Source organism: Betta splendens, chromosome 9 (assembly GCF_900634795.4).
Source record: "Betta splendens chromosome 9, fBetSpl5.4, whole genome shotgun sequence".
NCBI classification, from domain to species: Eukaryota; Metazoa; Chordata; class Actinopteri; order Anabantiformes; family Osphronemidae; genus Betta; species Betta splendens.
The window spans coordinates 30,414,961-30,435,607 of record NC_040889.2 but is presented as its reverse complement, the minus strand read 5'-3'; the positions used below and the strand labels follow the sequence as shown (position 1 = coordinate 30,435,607).

Sequence of the window (20,647 nt, the reverse complement as noted above, 5' to 3'; positions counted from 1 at the left end):
AAGAAGCGATTTTAGCAGTGTTCTTTGATGTTGAAAAAACATATGACATGTGGAAGGATGGATTATTAATCACGTTGCATAATATGGGAATCAGGGGGAAACTGTTTAATTGGGTCAAAAGTCTTTTAGGGGGGTTAGGGGGCTTTATCACAACAGTGTATATTAGAGAATGGTACACCTCAAGGGAGTGTGGTCAGCCCAGTCTTGTTTAAACACACTGTTGATCATGATATTAGTGAGTTGAATAAGGGTTTGGGAAGGTCGCTGTTTGCTTATAATGGTGCAATCTGGAAGAGAGGAAGGAACAGGAAATATATTGTTACAGTTTTTCTCAGTCGCTTTAGTACAATTCTCAGATCAGAATTAAATTCTCAAAACTATTTGTTCAATCTTCACATCATGATGTCACGTGTGCACATCATATAAGCAATTTCTCACTACTTTGAACAAGTTGCAAATGCTTTGGTACATCCATTTAAATGATTATGTGCAATTTTCAGTTCTTTGAACTATATAGCACATTTTGATCAACATGACAAACAATTGATTATGAAGCACTGTGCAATAGTCTTACTCCTCAAAACATCTAGTCAGTAGTTTATCGTATAAGTCATTAACTGCAAAATGGTTGACCAAGTTGTCATAATGTGACAAACATATTTCTATACATCTCTATTATATGTGTATTTTTTCTAAATCTGTCCTGAATTGGTAAATTGCTCTCAGGTGACTTGACTTTCTCTAACAAAGGTGCATTTTAATAATCATCAACTGGCAAATATATATATGGCTGGAGCACAACACAGTGTTCTATGTCTGACAATGGTGTGCTTACACATATTCCCATAATTGGTCCATACAACACAGAGCATCACCTTTCTAGAAACTCTCTACAGAGATCTCAACCCTGAAGAAGAGAGGGGTCGGAGTGAAGATCACCAGCCAAAGTATGTGATAGTTTGAAACAATGTGAGTTTTCATCACTCCAATATCATCAGGCATCAGGATGGAAAGTTTATGATCACCAGCCACGAACACAAATTACCCTCTTGGCTGCCATTGTCCAGTCTCTTGCAATCAAACAAAAAGGTGTAACTTACATTTTACAGTAATTGTCATCAAAATTGTAGCTATAGTTTACATCAGAACCTCCCTCCAAAGTACACAGTTATATTGACAACATGACTAAATAATTTGACTGTCTAGTTCGTAGACAATGACACAAGGACTTGATATTTTGATGCCACTGACACAATCAATGACATAAAAACTTAGTTTTGAGAGATGAACTAAAGATTTTGAGCAAGTTACAGGCTTTTGCAAGAAATCCATAGTGTTTTGCTGTTTGTACAAATTGTTTTGAGAAATGCACACATATATTTGCAAACTTCAATTCTGATCTAAGAATCGTACTAAAGCAACTGAGAAAAACTGTAAGAAGGTGCAGGAAGGAGTTGACAAAGTTCAATGGTTTTCACAAAAGGAAAGGTGGGAGATGGCCTGAGTCTAAATCTGTATGACAGGGAAATTGAGTTGGTTAAGTATGTTAAGTTCTTGGGTGTAATCTTGGATCAGAAGTTAAGTTGGAGGGAACATGTACAGTATGTGAAAGGGAAACGTATGAAAGTGGTGAATGTGATGAGGTGTATAGCAGGGGTCGACTGGGGGGGAATTGTGGATGCTCTGAAGGATGTGTATGACATGTTAACAAGAACCAGGCTGGATTATGGGAGTTTGGTATATGGATCAGCGGCAAAATCGGTACTAAAAGAGCTGGATGGGGTACAAGCAAGGGCCCTTCGAATATGTGTGGGAGCAGTAAACATGGCTCCTCTATGTGCAGTGAGGGTTGAAGCAGGTATCATGCCACTTAGCCTCAGAAGAAAACATATTGCAGTGAACTATTGGCCTGAATCTTGACTGTTATCTACAGTAGTGTTTTTTTCTGCTAGCGTAGCACCTAGCTTACTTTCCTGATATGGCTTCCCCCTTTTCCTCTCCCTCTCGCTCTGTTCGGTACTCGGTGTGTCTTATGTTTAGCTTATCCTCTGCCTCCTTTAGTGATAGTAATGGTATCTGTGATAAGTGTACGCTAGTTGCAGGGTTGGAGGCGAGGTTGTTAGACTTAGAGTCTCGGCTTCGCACCAACAGACCAGCTAGCCAGGCCCCTATGGAGCCTCCTAGCCTAGCTGCCACCAGACCCCCGGCAGGTCCCAGGCAGCTGGGTAACGACTGGGTGAAGGCTCGTAAGAAACGTACAGTAGCTTTAGACAGGTGCCCATGGCTTACCACCAGTCACTTCGCGTTTCAAACAGATTTTCCCCACTCAGCGACACACCCGCTGAGAAACCACTGGTGAGTCTTATCTTAAGCTCCTGTCTAATGATAAGCGTAAGTACGCTAAAAACGTAATACACAAAGAGCTAATGACGCCCGCTTACGCCAATCGGAAGTCACTAAAACTAACGGTGTGTTCGTTTGCCAAAACAATGTCAGACTCCGTAGTTTTCTCTGGACCCCTCTTCAATGTGACCAGCGATGACATGTATAACCGGCTGTCATCGATCCACCGCTGGTTGTCTAGGTGGTGGCCTGCAAACGATGTGGGCTTTGTGGCTAATTGGAGCACTTTTTGAGTAAAACCTGGGCTGATTAGAAGACACGGCGTCCATGAACCCACTCATTGTTTTAATCGTACGTGTCCTGACAAATGGAGTTGAAATTGATTCTTTAAAAGTTCTTCACCAAATCCCTCTGTTATCTGACCATTTCTTATTAACTTTTGAATTTACCATAATTGACCTTACAGCAGCTGGAAAGAAATGTTACTATAGCAGACGTTTATTTCACAACGCTGTTGCCAGATTCAAGCAGATGATTCCATCATCTTTTGCCTCATTGTCTTGTAGCTACACAGAGAACAGTCACCTTAATCATTATGAACAGGTTGACTGTCTTATAAAGTACAATGTTAGACACAGTGGCTCCTCCGCAGCTTAAAGCACAGGACCCGACAACTAGAAACACAGTGGTTCCAACAAAATGAATGTACTGTAAACTGCATTGCATGGAAGGACAGTCTAATAATATATATAAAAAAAACACTTTGTGCTGCTAGAAAAACATATTAAAACAACTAAAAATTATCACTATTCGAAAAGACATTCATGAGAATCTTCTTCCAAATGACAGAAATCACTGTCTAGATCCATCAACTTTAAATTTACCTCTGTCTTAGAGAACTTCTCCCCCATAACTCATATGGAGCTAACTTCAATAATTAAGATAAGATAGACTTCTTTCATCCCACGATGAGGAAATTCTTTTGTCTGCAGCAGCATAGAGACCTTAAATAGGACAAACAATACAGCAGTATGGAAAGGAGTAAATAGAACGAACGGTGTCAGGGCGTTGTAGATGACGTACCCACACGCACAGCACAAACACGCTTGAATGATGATAAATGAGGATTTATTCCAAAAGACAGAGTCCAAAACAGGCAGGGTCATACACAGGTAGGCAATGATGAGTAATCCAGAGGGTCAGGCAGACTCAGTATCGTGGGCAGGCAAGGTTTGTTAATGAGAGGATCAAGATTACAGTACCGTTCCGTCAGAGGCAGGGTCGTCGTCAAGCCAGCGTGCAAGAACAAGTCAAAGAACAAGGCGTACAGAGCAGACAAGGACTAGACAGAATCGGTATTGGTGGTCAGTAGCAGGGTTCAAGACAACAAGACTAGGCTAGAATACAGGACGCTGGAAAGTGGTGGAAATTACGCAACAATCTGGCAGCTAGAGCGTGTGTGAAGTGGAGGCTATATATTGGAGTAGATTACTGATTATGGGCAGGTGTGGATAATGAGGACCGGTAATGGCAGGGAGAACAGCTGTGAAGTGACATGAACAGGAAGTCCTTTCAGAGTAAGAGCGGAAGTAGACCTAAAACGTGACTGTACAAACCCCCCCCCCCCCAGGGCGTCTTCCACGGCGCCCACGGGGAGCTCCAAGGCCCCCCAACCAGGGCGGGCGGAGGGTGGTTCAGGAGGAGAGACCGGGTCTAGCCATCGCCCCTGTCGTCGGAGCCTGAGTGTCCTAATGGTGGAGCCCGTCCAGGGCAGGTGCCTCTGAATGCGCCTGGTGGAAGTCCCGGACGTGCGAGCGGTCCAGGATGTCCCAAGCTGGGGCCCAGGATCTCTCATCAGCCCCGTAGCCTTCCCAGTCCACCAGATACTGGAACCCGCGCCCTCGGCGCCTGCAGTCGAGGAGTTCCCATACTGTGTAGACCGGGTGACCATCCACGACTCAGGGCGGCGGAGAAGGCTGAGTTGGCGGGACCAGAGGACAGGAACGGTGGGGCTTGAGCCGACTGACATGGAATGTGGGGTGTACTCTCATGGACCTGGGCAAAGAGACTCTCACAGAGACAGGATTAATGACCTGTGCTATGGTATATGGGCCTATAAATTGTGGTGCCAACTTACGTGATGGCCCATGGAGCCGCAGGTCCTTGGTAGACAGCCAGACTTGGTCGCCCCACCTCATATGAGGGCTTCGGGGACCGTCTGCAATCTGCTGCCTTCTTGTACCGAGCCTGGGCCTGGAGCATCGTCCTCCGGGCTCGCAACCATGTCTGCCGGCATCGCTGCAGAAGAGCGTGAGCCGATGGGACGTGGATCTCCCCTTCCAGTGATGGAAACATGGGAGGCTGGAATCCATACGCGCACTGGAAGGGTGTTAGTCCTGTGGATGAGCAGGGCAAGGTGTTGTGGGCAAACTCTATCCACACCAGCTTCTTGGACCAGGCGCCGGGACTTCTGGAGGCCAACAATCGTAGCCCCACCTCCAACTGCTGGTTAGCCCTCTCCATTTGCCCGTTGGTTTCCAGGTGGTACCCTGAGGAGAGACTAACCTCGGCTCCAAGGAGTGCGTAGAATTCCCTCCAAAACCGGGACACGAACTGGGGTCCGCGGTCAGACATGATATCCTGAGGGAAGCCATGAAGGAGGGAAGCCATGAAGGCGGAAAACGTGGTCCAACATTGCATGGGCCGTCTGTTTGGCTGATGGGAGCTTGGGCAGAGGGATAAAGTGTGCACATTTAGAAAAGCGGTCCACCACCGTCATAACCACAGAGTTACCGTATGATAGTAACAACCCGTGACAAAATCCAGAGCCACATGCGACCACGGTCGATGAGGGACTGGAAGGGGTCACAGGAGTTCGGCGGGTCGTTGGTGAGAAGGTTTATGCTTTGAGCACGTGGGACACCCCGCCACGTACTCCTGGACGTCTGCCTTCATGGACGGCCACCAGAACCGCTTGCCTACTCTAAACATGGTACGAGGTGCTCCGGGGTGGCAGCTGACTGCCGACGCATGGGCCCAATGGATGACCTCTCCTCTAAGACCTGGGGGAACAAACAGATGATTTGGGGGGGCATGCTGGTGGTCTAGGGAGACCCTGGATGGCTTCCTGGACGCGTCGCTCCACCGGCCAGGTCACCGCTCCCACCAGGCATCCTGCCGGCAGTATGTGATCTGGCTCCGCTGGGGCGTCTATGTTGTCATGGAGACAGGAGAGGGCATCCGGCTTAGTGTTCTTAGATCCTGGGCAATATGAAAGGTGAAAGTGAAACCGACTGAAGAATAACGCCCAGCGGGCCTGGCGAGAATTCAGCCTCTTGGCTGTCTTGATATATTCGAGGTTCTTATGGTTGGTGTAGACCATAAATGGCTGTTCTGCCCCCTCTAGCCAGTGTCTCCACTCCTCAAGTGCGGCCTTAACTGCCAGCAGTTCCCGGTTTCCGATATCGTAATTCCTCTCCGCTGAAGATAGCTTACGGGACATAAACGCACACGGGTGGAGCCTACCTTCAATTGGATCCCGCTGTGACAGCACCGCACCCACCCCTGAGTCTAAGGCGTCCACTTCCACTACGAATTGGCCTGCAGGGTCCGGCATGCGAAGCACGGGTGCGGTGGTGAAGCTCCGTTTGAGGTGCTGGAACGCCGATTCCGCCTCGGTTGACCACTGAAACGGAACCTTGAGAGATGTTAGCTGGTGAAGGGGTGCCGCGATGCTGCTGAATCGTCGAATAAACCAACGGTAGAAATTGGCAAAGCCGAGGAAGCGCTGAACATCTCTCCTACACTGGGGTACCGGCCATTCTTTCACCGCCCTGGTCTTGGCCGGTTCCATTTGGATCCGGACCTGGGAAACAATAAAACCAAGAAACGATATGGTGTCGACATGGAAGTCGCACTTCTCTGCCTTCACAAAGAGACGATGTTCCAGCAACCTCTTCAGAACCCGGCGGACATGGACCTTGTGCTCCTCCTCTGTGCTGGAAAAAATCAGAATGTCGTCCAGGCAGACAAACACAAAACGGTTAATCATCGGACCCAAAACCTTGTTAACGAAGGCCTGGAAGACGGCAGGGGCGTTGGTGAGGCCAAATGGCTTCACCAGGTATTCGTAGTGGCCATTAGGTGTATTAAATGCCGTCTTCCACTCATCTCCTTCGCGGATCCGAACCAGGTGGTATGCGTTCCGCAGGTCCAGTTTTGTGAACCACTTGGCCCCTGATAACAACTTGGAGGCAGACGAGAGGAGAGGAAGAGGGTACGAGTCCCGAATGGTGATGTCGTTGAGACCGCGGTAATCAATGCATGGTCGGAGGGTGCCATCCTTCTTACCCACAAAGAAGAACCCCGCCCCTGATTGGGACAAAGAAGGCCGGATGATATCGGTTGCCAGGGCGGAGTCCAAATATTCCTTCATCGCCTGCCTCTCTGCCAGAGCAAGTTGGAATAACCTCCCCTTAGAGGGGGTGGATCCGGGCCGCAGATTAATGGCACAGTCATGGCTCCTATGCGGGGGTACGGACATGGCCTTGGACTTACTGAATACCGAAGCAAGATCATGATAACAGGCTGGAACCCCTGTCAGATCTATCTTCTCCTGCTTCGATCCGACCAGGGGGTTCTCTGCCGCGGCGGTGGCTTGGAAACAGGTGTTCCTACAATCTACGTCCCACTCGCTTACCTCGCCACTTCTCCAATTCAGCCTGGGATTGTGTCTTCGAAGCCAGATGTGGCCCAACACCACCGGATGATAGCATGCCTCTACCACCAGGAAATGGATGTGGTCCGCATGGCCATTCGCAAACTCCATGGTGATGGGCTCCGTGTGATGGGTAACCCTCCAGAGCTTGCGACCATCCAGCGCTGCCGTATCTACTGGAGCTGCGAGTGGGGAGGTAGTTATGCCCATTCTCTCCACTAGCCTAGCGTCCATCACGCGCTCCGGAATCAATGAGAACCGCAAAATGCCGCAAAATGCCTACTCTGACCACAATATAAGCATAAGCCCTGAGAGCGTCGTCGTCGTTTCTCTGACTCGGAGAGCCGTGCGCGTCCCAGCTGCATGGGTTCCTCCATTGGCTGGGCCCCTCCTGAGCTCCGCGAGGCGGAGGAACCGTCTACAACGCTCTGACCTTTTATGGAGCTTTCTTGTTCTGCCTCGGTGCGACTCCTTCGATCCTCCCTCTCTGCGGTGCTCAGATCGCGTGCCGCCAGACAGTCCTTAACGCGCCGCGAGAGGCCGCGGATGAACACGTCGCCCAAGGCTGTCGCGTCCCATCCAGCCTCCGCTGCTAGGGTTCTGAATTCAATTGTATACTTCGCCGTGGTTCTCCCGCCCTGCCGAATGTTCACCAGCTTCTGCACCGCTTCCCTTCCGGGAGTGATCTCCTGAAAGATCTGTTTCAGCGCGTCAGAAAAAGCTCTAAATGACGACATGCAGGAAGACCCATTCTGCCACTCGGCAGTCGCCCACGCTTCTGCCTCCCCCGGTCAGGTCGTTACCAGGCAGGATCAAAGAACAAGGCGTATAGAGCAGACAGGGACTAGACAGACTGGTATCGGTGGTCAGTAGCAGGGTTCAAGACAGCAAGACTAGGCTAGAATACAGGACGCTGGAAAGTGGTGGAAATCACGCAACAATCTGGCAGCTAGAGTGTGTGTGAAGTGGAGGCTATATACTGGAGTAGATTACTGATTATGGGCAGGTGTGGATAATGAGGACCGGTAATGGCAGGGAGAACAGCTGTGAAGTGACATGAACAGGAAGTCCTTTCAGAGTAAGAGCGGAAGTAGACCTAAAATGTGACAAACGGCAGCAGAATTAACTACAGTATACAAAAACAAAATCAGACAATCAAGTTAAGTAAAAATTTTCCAACAACAATAATGCACCAGGAGTATAAAAGCAACAACAGAACAGCAGCAACAACAGACAACAAACAACAACAAGTAGACTAAAATACACCATGTAGGTACATTTGTGTGTCACTGCAGTGATATGTTGCACTCTTTCAAGTCGTCCACTTTTAGACCAACCCCAACCAGCTTATTCAAAGAAGTTCTAACTTTAATCAGCTTGTCCATATTAAATTAAATTAACCAATCTTTACATATAGACAATGTACCCCAGGCTTTTAAGGTGCCTGTGATCAAACCTTTATTGAAAAAAACTTGTCTGAGCCCCGGAGGACTAGTCAACTATAGGCCCATTACTAAAGTTTTTTGACAACATTGTGGCTAAACAATTATCTGATCGCCTGAGTAGGAGTAACTTGTATGAAGTCAGGATTTAGAAAACATCATAGCACAGAAACAGCTCTGGTTAGAGTCACTAATGATCTTCTTTTAGCTTTCGACAATGGTCTAGTTTTTGTCCTTGTCCTGTTAGACCTTAGTGCTGCATTTGATACAATTGATCATAACATTCTATTACAGACACTAGAACAAAGCATTAGATATAATGGAACAGCACTGGTATGGTTTAAATCCTATTTGTTGAACAGATTCCACTTTGTTCATGTTAGCTATGGAGTACCACAGGGTTCTGTGCTTGGTCTAATTCTTTTCAGTCTATACATGTCTCCTCTAGGTGATAATATTGGAAAGCATTCTATAAATTTTCATTGTTATGCAGATACTGTAGGGCGGCACGGTGTTGCAGTGGGTAGCACTGTCGCAAGAAGGGCCTGGGTTTGATTCCTGGGGTAGACCGGGGGGGTGTCAAAATGCTGCAGCCAGAGTTCTGACAGGAGTTAGAGAGATCACATTTAGTAAAAGAATTTAAAATTCTCCCACTCACCTACAAAGCACTTAATGATAAAGCTCCTTCTTATCTTAAAGACCTCATAGTTCCTTATTCTTCCAGCAGAACGCTTCGTTCTCAGAGCGCTAGGCTACTTGTGGTTCCTAGAGTCTTTAAATGTAGAACGGGAGGCAGAGCTTTTAGCTACCAAGCTCCTCTCATCTGGAACCAGCTCCGTCTTCAGGTTTGAGAAGCTGACACACTCTCCCCCTTTATGAAAAAGGAAGGTTTAATCCTGATCATAAAGCTTGTAGTTAGAGATGGTTCAGGTCATTGGCAATGATTGTTAGTCACAGGAATAATCTCTTAGTTAAGCTGCAACAGACATAGACTGTTGGGGGACTTAATTTATACACTGAGCTCCTCTATTTCCTTCTATCTCTTCTGTCCAATAACCTCCCATCATTGTCCCATGTTTAATTAATCTTGTCTCTTTCTCTCCAGTAGTTGTGCTTCTCCCCTGCTCTGTTCTCACCTACAGGTATTATCAGACTTAGAGCTACGTGTCTGTGTCCAGTCCCTGGTCCAACCATCCTACCTGCATCCAGGCTATATAAATAAACTTGAATTGAATTGAATTGAATTGAGAACAAACACCAGTTAAAAACAAACGTTAAAAAGTCTCTAGGATGTCACCTGGTGGACAAACTGGAGGATGGCAAAAAAACAGGTGTCACTGTCAATTTGTACTACAGTATAAATACAACAAAGGTACAAGGTACAAATCAGTGACATAAAAGATGCACTGAGCTAAAGTGAGCGCTGCTGCATCCGTCCCTGAAAAAAACTGCAGACTCATCAGTTTCGAACCAACTGCTCGTTTCAGATTATTTTTCTAGAACTGGTCCCTGACACAGGTCCTGCAGCGTATTAGTGACTCTTCCAGATGACTTCCTCACACACTTACACCTCATCTCCTGTCTGTCAGGTGGAGTCACTCAGGAGGCAGAGTTCGCTGCTGTCAAGTTTGTAAAGTCCCCGTACACTCTGAGTCTGGTGTCAACGCCTCCCTTTATCAAACCTAAGCTTCCATACAACATCCAGGTGAACGTGGCTGGTCACACTCACATCACAGCTCTAGTAACTATCTGTCAAGTCCTGCTTGGGAGTGTTTCCCACTGTTGTAATTGTTGATGTGCAGGTGTTGGTAAAGGACCACTTGGACCAACCGGTGAACCAGGTCAGGGTTCGTTTAGTGAAGCAGGAGGTGTTTGGACAGGCGGGGAATGGTGAGGACATGGCCTGTAACCACGACGCTGTAAGCCAAAGTGGAATTGCTGTTTTTATCTGCAACGTACCAAGTGAGGCAGTCAAGGCCGTACTGCAGGTAGGGAGGAGGCTTCTGCTGTGACCTTGTCCTTTATCTGTTCTCTGTTGCTTTTATTTTTCACTCATCATTGTTGATCCAGTTTGAGACTGCAGAGCCCTCCCTACTGGCAGCTAGTCAAGCCACTCTGTCTCTGATGCCAGTGGCCTATCACTCTCCAAATCAGCGCTACCTTTACATCGACCCGCCTCCACCTGGCCGCAGCCTGAAGGTGGGGGAATATTCCAACATCAAGGTTTACTCTGCAACACCGTCCAACCTGAACATCAAAGCCCTCAGCTACCTGGTGAGAAAGACAAGTGGTGCAGGTCCTCGGTAGTCCTGGTTCCTTTGTTACTGATGACGTCACTGTGTGTTCCCTGCAGGTGCTGTCTAAAGGGAACGTGGTGCATTATGACAGTCAGAAGTTCCTCTCCACTGTCGACAACAAACAGACTCTGAACTTTGAGGTGACACCCGACATGGTCCCATCCATCAGGGTGCTGGTCTACTACATCCTGTACGGCGAAGGGACATCAGAACTGGTGGCCGACTCCGTCTGGCTTGATGTTAGTGACAAATGTGTCAATGGACTGAAGGTAAAACAACACAATATGCCTGTTCCAGCTGTAGAGAGAGAAAACTGTGATATGCAGGGCTGTGGGTCCTTCTGTAATGAAACCTGACAGAGGCCATTAGCTGTATAATAGCATGATCCTGGTTCAGCACTAGTGTTGTCAATCAGAGCTTGGCACTTAAGAAGAAGGCATTCACATACTATATAAAGAAAACCCAACAAATTCAAAAAATGGATGTTACAGTTTTTGCATTTTCGTATTGCAGGCACGTCGTGTTATTCAACTGGTTATTAAGTTGTTCGTGTTTGTGTGTGTGTGTGTGTGTGTGTGTGTGTGTGTGTGTGTGTGTGTGTGACAGATGGATCTATCCTTAGATCCCAGGGACCACAAGCCAAAGGAAAAGCTCAACCTGAACATCCAAACTAACCAGGAGGGCCTCGTGGCTCTGTCTGCTGTGGACTCCGCTGTCCTATTGCTGCGACCCAAATACAGAGATCCTCTTACCAGGGTAACCACGGATCACATTCATCTATCTTCTTTGTCTGACTGTACAGGTGAACTAGAACACTGTAAGCCTGGATAAGTTCAGTTTATTTAAAAGATTTGAGAAAACCAGTTGCCCTAAAAAAATAAGTAATGCTTAGTGTAAACTTAAGTGATGTCAGGTTTTCGTTCTTGGTTTTATTTTGAAAGGACTTTTCTGTTTTGATTCCAGTTTCCGGTTTTATTTTGTAAGCACTTCCGTTTCTTGTCACACCACAGCAGTTCCCGCTTCACTCCCGGTCCTCATTACACACACCTGTTTTGTATCAGTAATCAACTTCTTGCATTTAACCACCACCTGTCGCCTTAGTTCTCGGCCAGATCGTTCTGTCAGGAACGCTCGGATGAGGACCCAAATGCACAGCGTACACAGGTTGACGGTGATCAAAAAGGTGGTTTATTCCGGTTAGGCAGAGACGGCGTCAGGGACAGGCAAGGTTCATACACGAGAGAAATATAATACCAGAATCATCGAGCGTCAGATCGTGGTCAGGCAGGCAAGGTCGGTAACAGGCGGGTACAACACCAGGGCAGACAGAACAGACAGGGATAAGGCAGGCTCAGAGTCAACAGTCCAGAAACAAGGTACGTAAAACACGGTCGGGGCAAATCAAAGAAACTGGGAACTATGACGGGTACACACAAACGATCTGGCAAGGGACTATCAGAACAGGTGGTGGCTGAATACAAAATGACTTGATTACTGATAACGTGCAGGTGTGGATAATGACCAGGACAGCTGTGACAAGACGTAAACCGGGAGTGAAGCTAAAACAGGAACAGAAACCAGGAGACTACCAAAATAAAACAGGAAACAACTAGACACGAAACCCAGATCGTGACAAGTGAATTCCACTTGAAAAATTAGGAGACTGAAATATTTATTTTGAGTTCAATACAATAAATTCAATGTTCATTTCTCAAAGTCTTTAATAGTATCTTAACTTATTTTTAGACTACTTCACCTAAAACTTTACGTTCAGTGCACTAATTACCAAATTGATTTAACTTAAGAACATTTATACAGTAGTATCAAATATATCATCCATTGACTTCATTTTATGTCTAAAGTTAAGTCAAAGCAAATTAGAGCACTTTTTGGAATTGGAGCACTTTTTGGGGAAAACCTGGGCTGATTAGAAGAGACGGCGTCCATTCCACGTTGAACGGAGCCTCTCTGCTCTCTAGTAACATGGCCTTGTTGCTTAGTCTCTCCACTCCGTGACAACTCAGAGTGGAGCCCAGGATGCAGAGTCGCAGTCTTACATGCCTCTCTGCACGTTCTCTACAGCCGCCACCCACTCCTAGTCTTAGTTATCGCATAGAGACTGTGTCTGCTTCTCGACCACCTAAACTATACAAGTCACAAACAAATCAAAGAGGAGTGACTTACCAGAATTTAATAAACATCAAAACAGTTCCTCTTACAGAACAAAGTAACAGTAAGCTAATAAAGTGTGGTTTATTAGATATCAGATCTCTCTCATCTAAATCCTTGTTAATAAATGACTTGATAAGTGACCATCACATAGATCTGTACTGTCTCACTGAAACCTGGCTGCAGCAGGATGAATATGTTACTTTAAATGAGTCGACTCCAATGAGTCACATCAACTATCATGTTCCTAGAAGTACAGGTAGAGGTGGAGGAGTAGCAGCAATTTATTAATCAGATTTAATAATTACTCCTAAACCTAAACCTAGTTAGAAGTCATTTGAGAGCCTCACTCTGAGCCTTTCTCACCCAGACTCTAAAACTCAGAAACCAGTTGTGTTTTGTACTGTTTATCGTCCTCCTGCTCCATATTCGGAGTTCTTAACTGAATTCTCTGAATTCTTATCTGACTCAGTTGGTAGCACAGATAAAGTCATTGTAGTGGGAGACTTTAACATTCATGTAGATGTTGACAGCAACTGTCGCAGCACTGCTTTTAACTCCTTAATAGACACTATTGGTTTTACTCAGCAGGTAAATGAACCCACTCATAGTTTTAACCATACCCCTGATCTTGTCCTGACATATAGGGTTGAAATTGATAATTTAATAGTTTTTCCCCAAAACCCTCTGTTATCTGACCATTTCTTATTAACTTTTGAATTTAGCACAATTGACCCTACAATAGCTGGAAAGAAATGTTACTATAGCAGATGTTTATCTGACAACGCTGTTGCCAGATTCAAGCAGATGATTCCATCATCTTTTGCCTCAATGTCTTGTAGATACACAGAGAACAGACACCTTAATCCTTATGAACAGGTTGACTGTCTTGTGGATGATGCCGCAGCTTCTCTACGTACAATGTTAGACACAGTGGCTCCTCTGAAGAAGAAGACAGTGAATCAGAGGAGGTTAGCTCCATGGTATAACTCAGAGATCCGCAGCCTAAAGCACAGGACCAGACAACTAGAAAGACAGTGGCGTTCCAACAAAATAAATGTAAACTGCGTTGCATGGTAGGACAGTCTAATAAAATATAAAAAAGCACTTTGTGCTGCTAGAAAAACATATTATTCCTCCCTTATTGAGGAAAACAAAAAAAAACCCAGGTTTCTTTTCAGCACTGTAGCCAGGCTGACAAAGAATCATAGCTGTGTTGAGTCTACTATCCCCTTAAATCTCAGCAGCAATAACTTTATGAACTACTTTACTAATAAAATTATCATCATTAGAAAAAACATTCAGCAGCGACTTCTTCCAAACGACAGAAAGCACTGTCTAGATCCATCAACTTTAAATATTCCAAATCCTCTGTCTTACCTAGACAGCTTCTTCCCCATAACTCATATGGAGTTAACCTCAATAATCAACTCTTCCAAGTTGTCCACTTGTCTTTTAGATCCAATCCAAACCAGATTATTCAAAGAGGTTCTACCTTTAATCAGCTCGTCCATATTAAATCAAATCAACCAATCTTTACAACTAGGTGGCTGTGGTCAAACCTCTATTCAAAAAACCAACCCTGGACCCTGGACAACTAGCCATCTATAGGCCTATTTCAAATTTACCCTTTATTTCCAACATTCTGGAAAAAATCGTGGCTAAACAATTATCTGACCACCTGAGTGGGAATAACCTGTACGAAGATTTTCAGTCAGGATTTAGAAAACATCATAGCACAGAAACAGCTCTGGTTAGAGTCACTAATGATCTTCTATTAGCTTCGGACAATGGTCTAGTTTCTGTCCTTGTCCTGTTAGATCTTAGTGCTGCATTTGATACAATTTATCATAACATTCTATTACAGACACTAGAACAAAGCATTAGATATAATGGAACAGCACTGGTATGGTTTAAATCCTATTTGTTGAACAGATTCCACTTTGTTCATGTTAGCTATGGAGTACCACAGGGTTCTGTGCTTGGTCTAATTCTTTTCAGTCTATACATGTCTCCTCTCGATTACAGACACTAGAACATAGAATTGGGATTAATGGAACAGCATTGGGATGGTTTAAATCCTATTTGTTGAACAGATTCCAGTTTGTTCATGTTTATGATGAATTCTCCACATGCACAAGGATTAGCTATGGAGTACCACAGGGTTCTGTGCTGGGTCCAATTCTGTTTAGCCAATACATGTCTCCTCTAGGTGAGATTATTAGAAAGCATTCTATTAATTTTCATTTTTACGCAGATGATACTCAGCTATATATGTCCTTGGAACCAAATGAAACAGATCAACTAGTCAAAATTCAGGGTTGTTTAAAAGACATCAAATCCTGGATGTCCCAAAACTTCCTTCAATTAAACTCAGATTAAACCGAGATTCTTAATGTTGGGCCTAAAAATCTGAGAGAGACACTATTGAGTCAGATAGCCACCCTGGATGGCATAACATTAGCTTCAGATTCTACTGTGAGGAACCTTGGTGTCATCTTTGACCAGGATCTCTTTTACATCATACATTAAACAAATCTCCAGAACCGCCTACTTCCACCTTAGAAATATAGTTAAAATCAGAAGCATCCTCTCTCAGAGCGATGCAGAGAAACTGATCCATGCATTTGTTACCTCTAGGCTGGACTACTGTAACTCCTTACTCATAGGATGTCCTAACAGCTCCTTTAAAAGCCTACAGCTTATTCAAAATGCTGCAGCCAGAGTTCTGACAGGACTTAGAAAGAGAGATCACATTTCTCCTACATTAGCTTCTCTGCACTGGCTGCCTGTAAAATGTAGGATAAAATTTAAAATTCTCCTACTCACATACAAAGTACTCAATGATAAAGCTCCTTCTTATCTTAAAGACCTTATAGTTCCTTATGCTCCCAACAGAACACTTCGTTCTCAGAGCGCTGGGCTACTTGTGGTTCCTAGAGTGTTTAAATGTAGAACAGGGGGCAGAGCTTTTAGCTACCAAGCTCCTCTCCTCTGGAACCAGCTCCCTCTTCAGGTTCGAGAAGCTGACACACTCTCCACCTTTAAGATTAGGCTTAAAACCTTCCTTTTTGATAAAGCTTATAGTTAGAGATGGTTCAGGTCACTGGCAATTATTGTTAGTCACAGGAACCATCTCTTAGTTAAGCTGCAATAGACATAGACTGCTGGGGGACTTAATTTATACACTGAGCTCCTCTGTTTCCTTCTACCTCCTCTGTCCAATAACCTCCCATCATTGTCCTATGTTTAACTAACCTTGTCTCTTTCTCTCCAGTAGTTGTGCTTCCCCCCCCCCCCACACACACACACACACACACACACACTCTCTCTCCCTCTCTGTCCTCACCTACAGGTATCATTGGACTCAAAGTTTGGTGTCTGTGATGGGCAGCTGCGGATCCAACCATCCTGCCTGTATCCAATCCCTGGTCTAACCATCCTGCCTGTGCTCTGTTGTTGCTTGTTGTTGCTTGTTGTTGTTGCTGTGCTTTTCTCTCTCTCTATCCTCTCACCCCAACCGGTTGAGGCAGATGGCCGCCCACATCCAGTCTGGTTCTGCTGGAGGTTTCTTCCTCGTTAGAGAGGGAGTTTTTCCTCTCCACTGTTGCTGTCAAATTAAATGCTTGCTGTATGTGGGATTTGTTGGGTTTAGTTGTGTGAGGTTTTAAACCTTACTTTGTAAAGTGCCTTGAAATAACTTTGTTGTGATTTGGCGCTATATAAATAAAATTGAATTGAATTGAAAGCAAACTGTTATCACTATTTAACTATTTCATTCTTAATTAAATGGAAATCATAAAAAACAAAACACAATTAAAAACTAAAAAAAGTAATTTCTCAGAGAAATTAGGTGGAGTAGCTGCTCTGTTTTTAAACGGATAAAGTTGAAAGATGATAGCCGCTTTTGTTTAGTTTAAATGACATTTCTACGTCAAAGTAGTATAAAAATTAAAAAAATTATATATATAAAAACTATGGAAAATGTTGAATAACATTAAAAGTTGAAAGGCTGAAACGTGAAAAGTAATAGCCCCCATGTCCCGATGTTGAGAAAGTGACAATTAAGTCAAAGAATAATAAAGAGCAAAGATATCAATAGTGTGAGAGCTGTTGCCAGCAGCATATTTACAGCTACTGCAGACAGAATGGTTGAGCACAGATAAGTGTAGTGTACCTCTGCCCCATTCACCACAGGAGCTCAGGCTAGTCTTACAAACAGAAACAAGTCCTCTCTGTCAGTAATTAGCCAGCAAAGACGTTTACTTCTAACATTACATGACAACCCCTACGTGAGTCCCTTCTCTGCACACCAGTATCCCTTATGGTGCCCACCAACTGTACAAACATTTACCAACAGTGAACAAATCCAACCAAGAACCAAGTACAGTACATTCCTACACAATTAGTAAATCCACAACTGTTAATCAATTATACACTGGAATACTTGAAAAATGATTGCTGATGATAGAATAGAATAGATTAGTGTTTATTCACATGCTAACAGCTGTTCCACCTCATTTCTGAGATATGTCCCACCACTGTAGTGTTGTCTGCAAACTTTACAATGATGTTGCTGTGATTGACGGGGGTACAGTCATGTGTGAAGAGAGAATAGAGCAGGGTACTCAGCACATAGCCCTAGGGGAAGCTGGTACTGAGGCTTAGGGCCGTGGAAATGTGATGGTCCACTCTGACTCTCTGCCTGCGACCAGAGAGAAAGCTGCTGATCCAACTGCAGGTTGAATGTGGGAGTCAGGTCCCTCATCTTGGCCACCAGCTAGTTGTCAAAACTCTGATCTCAGTAATCATTATTTGTGCCATTTCCTGTTTTATTTTGTACTCACTTCCGTTTTTTGTTCAGCCCTACTTCCGGTTGCATTAGTCATCTGCTGTTGTGAATCATTAATGCGCAATGGTATTTAGTCTCCAGTACTCACCGCACTCCTCTGACAGATTGTCGCGTGATTTCACCACTTTCCAGCGTTTGGTTCTATGTCCTCGTATCATGTTCTGACCACCCGCCTGTTTCCTGCTTTTGATCGCCTGTCTGATCCCTTTCTGTACTTTTGCTGTGCCCGCCTGCTGCCGAACCTGCCTGCCACTTACCTAAGTCTACCTGCTCCTTGTCTGTACTGTAACCAGTGAGTTTTCTTGTGTATGAACCTTCGCCTGTTTACTGGATCTTGCGTAAAGCCATTAAAACAAACTTCTACAAATTCCCTTGTCCGGAGCTGTGCATGTGCGTCCGCCATGTTAAGAACCCTGACACTTGTGTGGGAGTATGATGTTAAATGCCGAGCTATAGTCTACAAACAGCATTCGCACACAGCTCCCCTGCTGCTCCAGGTGTAATAGTGCCGCATGGAGTGCTGTTGCTAAGGCGGCCTCCGTGGATCGATTCACTCTATAAGCAAACTGGTGGGGGTCAAGTTTTTGGGGCAGGGCTGCTTTGATGTGACTGCGGACCAGTTTTTCAAAGCATTTCATTATGACCAGGGTGAGTGCCACTGGTCTGTAATCATTGAGGCTGGAGATGTGAGAATTCTTGGGCAGAGGGGCTATGGTGGAGGACTTCACGCAGGGTGGGACAGTGGACTGTGCCAGGGATTGGTGAAGACTCCAGTCAGCTGGTCTGCACAGTCCTTTAGTACAGTGATTCCCAACCCCTGGGCTGCGGACCGGTACCGGTCCGTGGGTCAGTTGGTACTGGGTTGCAAAAGAAATCTCACATTATTCCCGTTTTATTTATTGTGTGATTCTGAGCTATGTTATTTTGGAAAATTACCGGAATTACCGGTCTGTGAAAATATTGTGACATTAAACCGGTCCGTGGAACAAAAAAGGTTGGAGACCACTGCTTTAGTACACATCCTGGGACACCATCAGGACCAGGTCAAAGCAGTCCTGCAGCTGATGGGAGGCACCGTCTGGCCATCTGGCAGACTGTTGGACCGGCCCTGTAGACCAGCTTGATGTTGAAGTACTGTAGACCTTGTCCAGCATGCACAATCTGCACAGTGTCCGAGTACATGCTCTGATTGTTGCTATTGCCAGCATGCAAAATTCGAATAGCTGAGTTAGCATTAGCATCTGGAGGTATGTAGGCCACCGTGACAATGACGGCGGTAAACTCTTAGCAGGTACAGTAAAAGGGTTTGCATTTGACAGTAAGATGTCTGGTGAGCAATGAGTGTCTGTAGTCAATGTGTTGGTACACCAACTGTTTATGTACACACAGAGCCCCCCCTCCTCTGCTTTTACCCAAGTCTGCTGTTCGGTCGTGGCGATGTGTGGTGTAGCCTGATAGCTCAGTGGCAGAATGTGGAATGTGTTACTGCAGCTGTGTCTCAATGAAAAGCAGAATGCATATATCCCGGTCGCAGTTGTTTGTCACCATCAGTAGTCTCAGTTTATTCATCTTATTTGTGAGGGATCTGACATTCAAGAGAAATAGGCTGGGAAGCGGTGGTTTGTGCGGCTGCCTGCGTACCCTGGCTAGCGCCCCAACCCTGCAGCCTCACCGTTTCTTCCTGTCTCTGCACCGCCTGCGCCACCTACTTATTGGGTCAATCCACGGAGGGCCAGGGCTCCTCGCTACTTTCTCTGGAATATCGTGCAGGTGGATAAACTTGCTTGTTATGCTTTTTCCATAATCTGTTCTGATCTAAAGTAGATCGTGTCAGTTGTAGATGATTTTTGGCTTACTGATTGTACATAAAACAAAAAAGACACGTACAAATACATCCAAACATAGCACCGACCAGTTTGACACTGGTCTGCTGCAACTTTGTGCACTGCTCTGTCCAAGACAGGAAACAAGTGGTTATGTGTCATTTGTGAATGATTTGTTCAATATGAACTAATCTTTTATATGACTCGGGAGGAACGAGTCCTCTCAGTGAACGACTCGTTCAGTTCCGTGGTGTACTTTCTCTTGCCACATGGCGGCAGTCAGCAGGACAGGAAACAGAAATGAGTAGTTCAGGACTCACTCAACTGAGCATCCGTCGTCAGGGATTCGTTATTTTGTCACATGACAGCCGAGCCCCTGCAGGCTCTCTGGAGAGCACCAGGCTCTCCAGTTTATTCCAGATTCCTTCATACGGGTCCTTTTGGATCGTTCTTTCATTCTTTTGTCAGCTGTAGATACGCTAGGGGGCTGTGTAGACTGTGAAACAAAGAAATGAATGATTTTATTGCTTTGCTGTTTTTAAACTGTACATAGTCCTTGAGAGTTTGGAAAGGCGTTTTTAAATTAAATTTATCATTATTATTATTATTATTATTATTATTATTATTATTATTATTATTATCTGATCTGTGAAGTTCATTTATTTGTCACCAGACGCTCAACATACTTTATAAGTACAGTTATTAATACTGTCATGTTTTGGAAACAATAAATGCACCAGATAAACATTTTAAGGAACTTATTGTTACTTTTTGCTTTAAAAGTCTCACTAATTATTAAAATAAGTTTTCCTTTCACTTCTTTTGGGATTCACTCAGATGGATCGTTCATTTGTTACTTTGTCACATGACAGCGGAGCCGCACAGGCTCTGTAGCGAGCAGCGCGTGCTCCAGTTCGTTCCTGATTCGTTCATACAGATCTTTACGGATCATTCATTCGTTCCTTCTTTTAACATCTGACCGCCAACAAGCGACTGTCGCACTG

General features: G+C 45.0%; 1 protein-coding gene across 2 annotated transcripts in view; it reads left to right on the top strand.

Annotated features, from left to right (window-relative positions):
* Positions 1–20,647, top strand: part of c5 (complement component 5) — a 106,074-nt gene that overhangs the window by 51,593 nt on the left and 33,834 nt on the right. For both annotated transcript variants that reach the window (XM_055511293.1, XM_055511292.1), the window contains exons 10-14: positions 10,092–10,207; positions 10,305–10,490; positions 10,573–10,776; positions 10,856–11,068; positions 11,406–11,555. In XM_055511293.1, the coding sequence (XP_055367268.1) occupies positions 10,092–10,207; positions 10,305–10,490; positions 10,573–10,776; positions 10,856–11,068; positions 11,406–11,555 (869 nt within the window). The remainder of the gene's footprint in view (positions 1–10,091; positions 10,208–10,304; positions 10,491–10,572; positions 10,777–10,855; positions 11,069–11,405; positions 11,556–20,647) is intronic.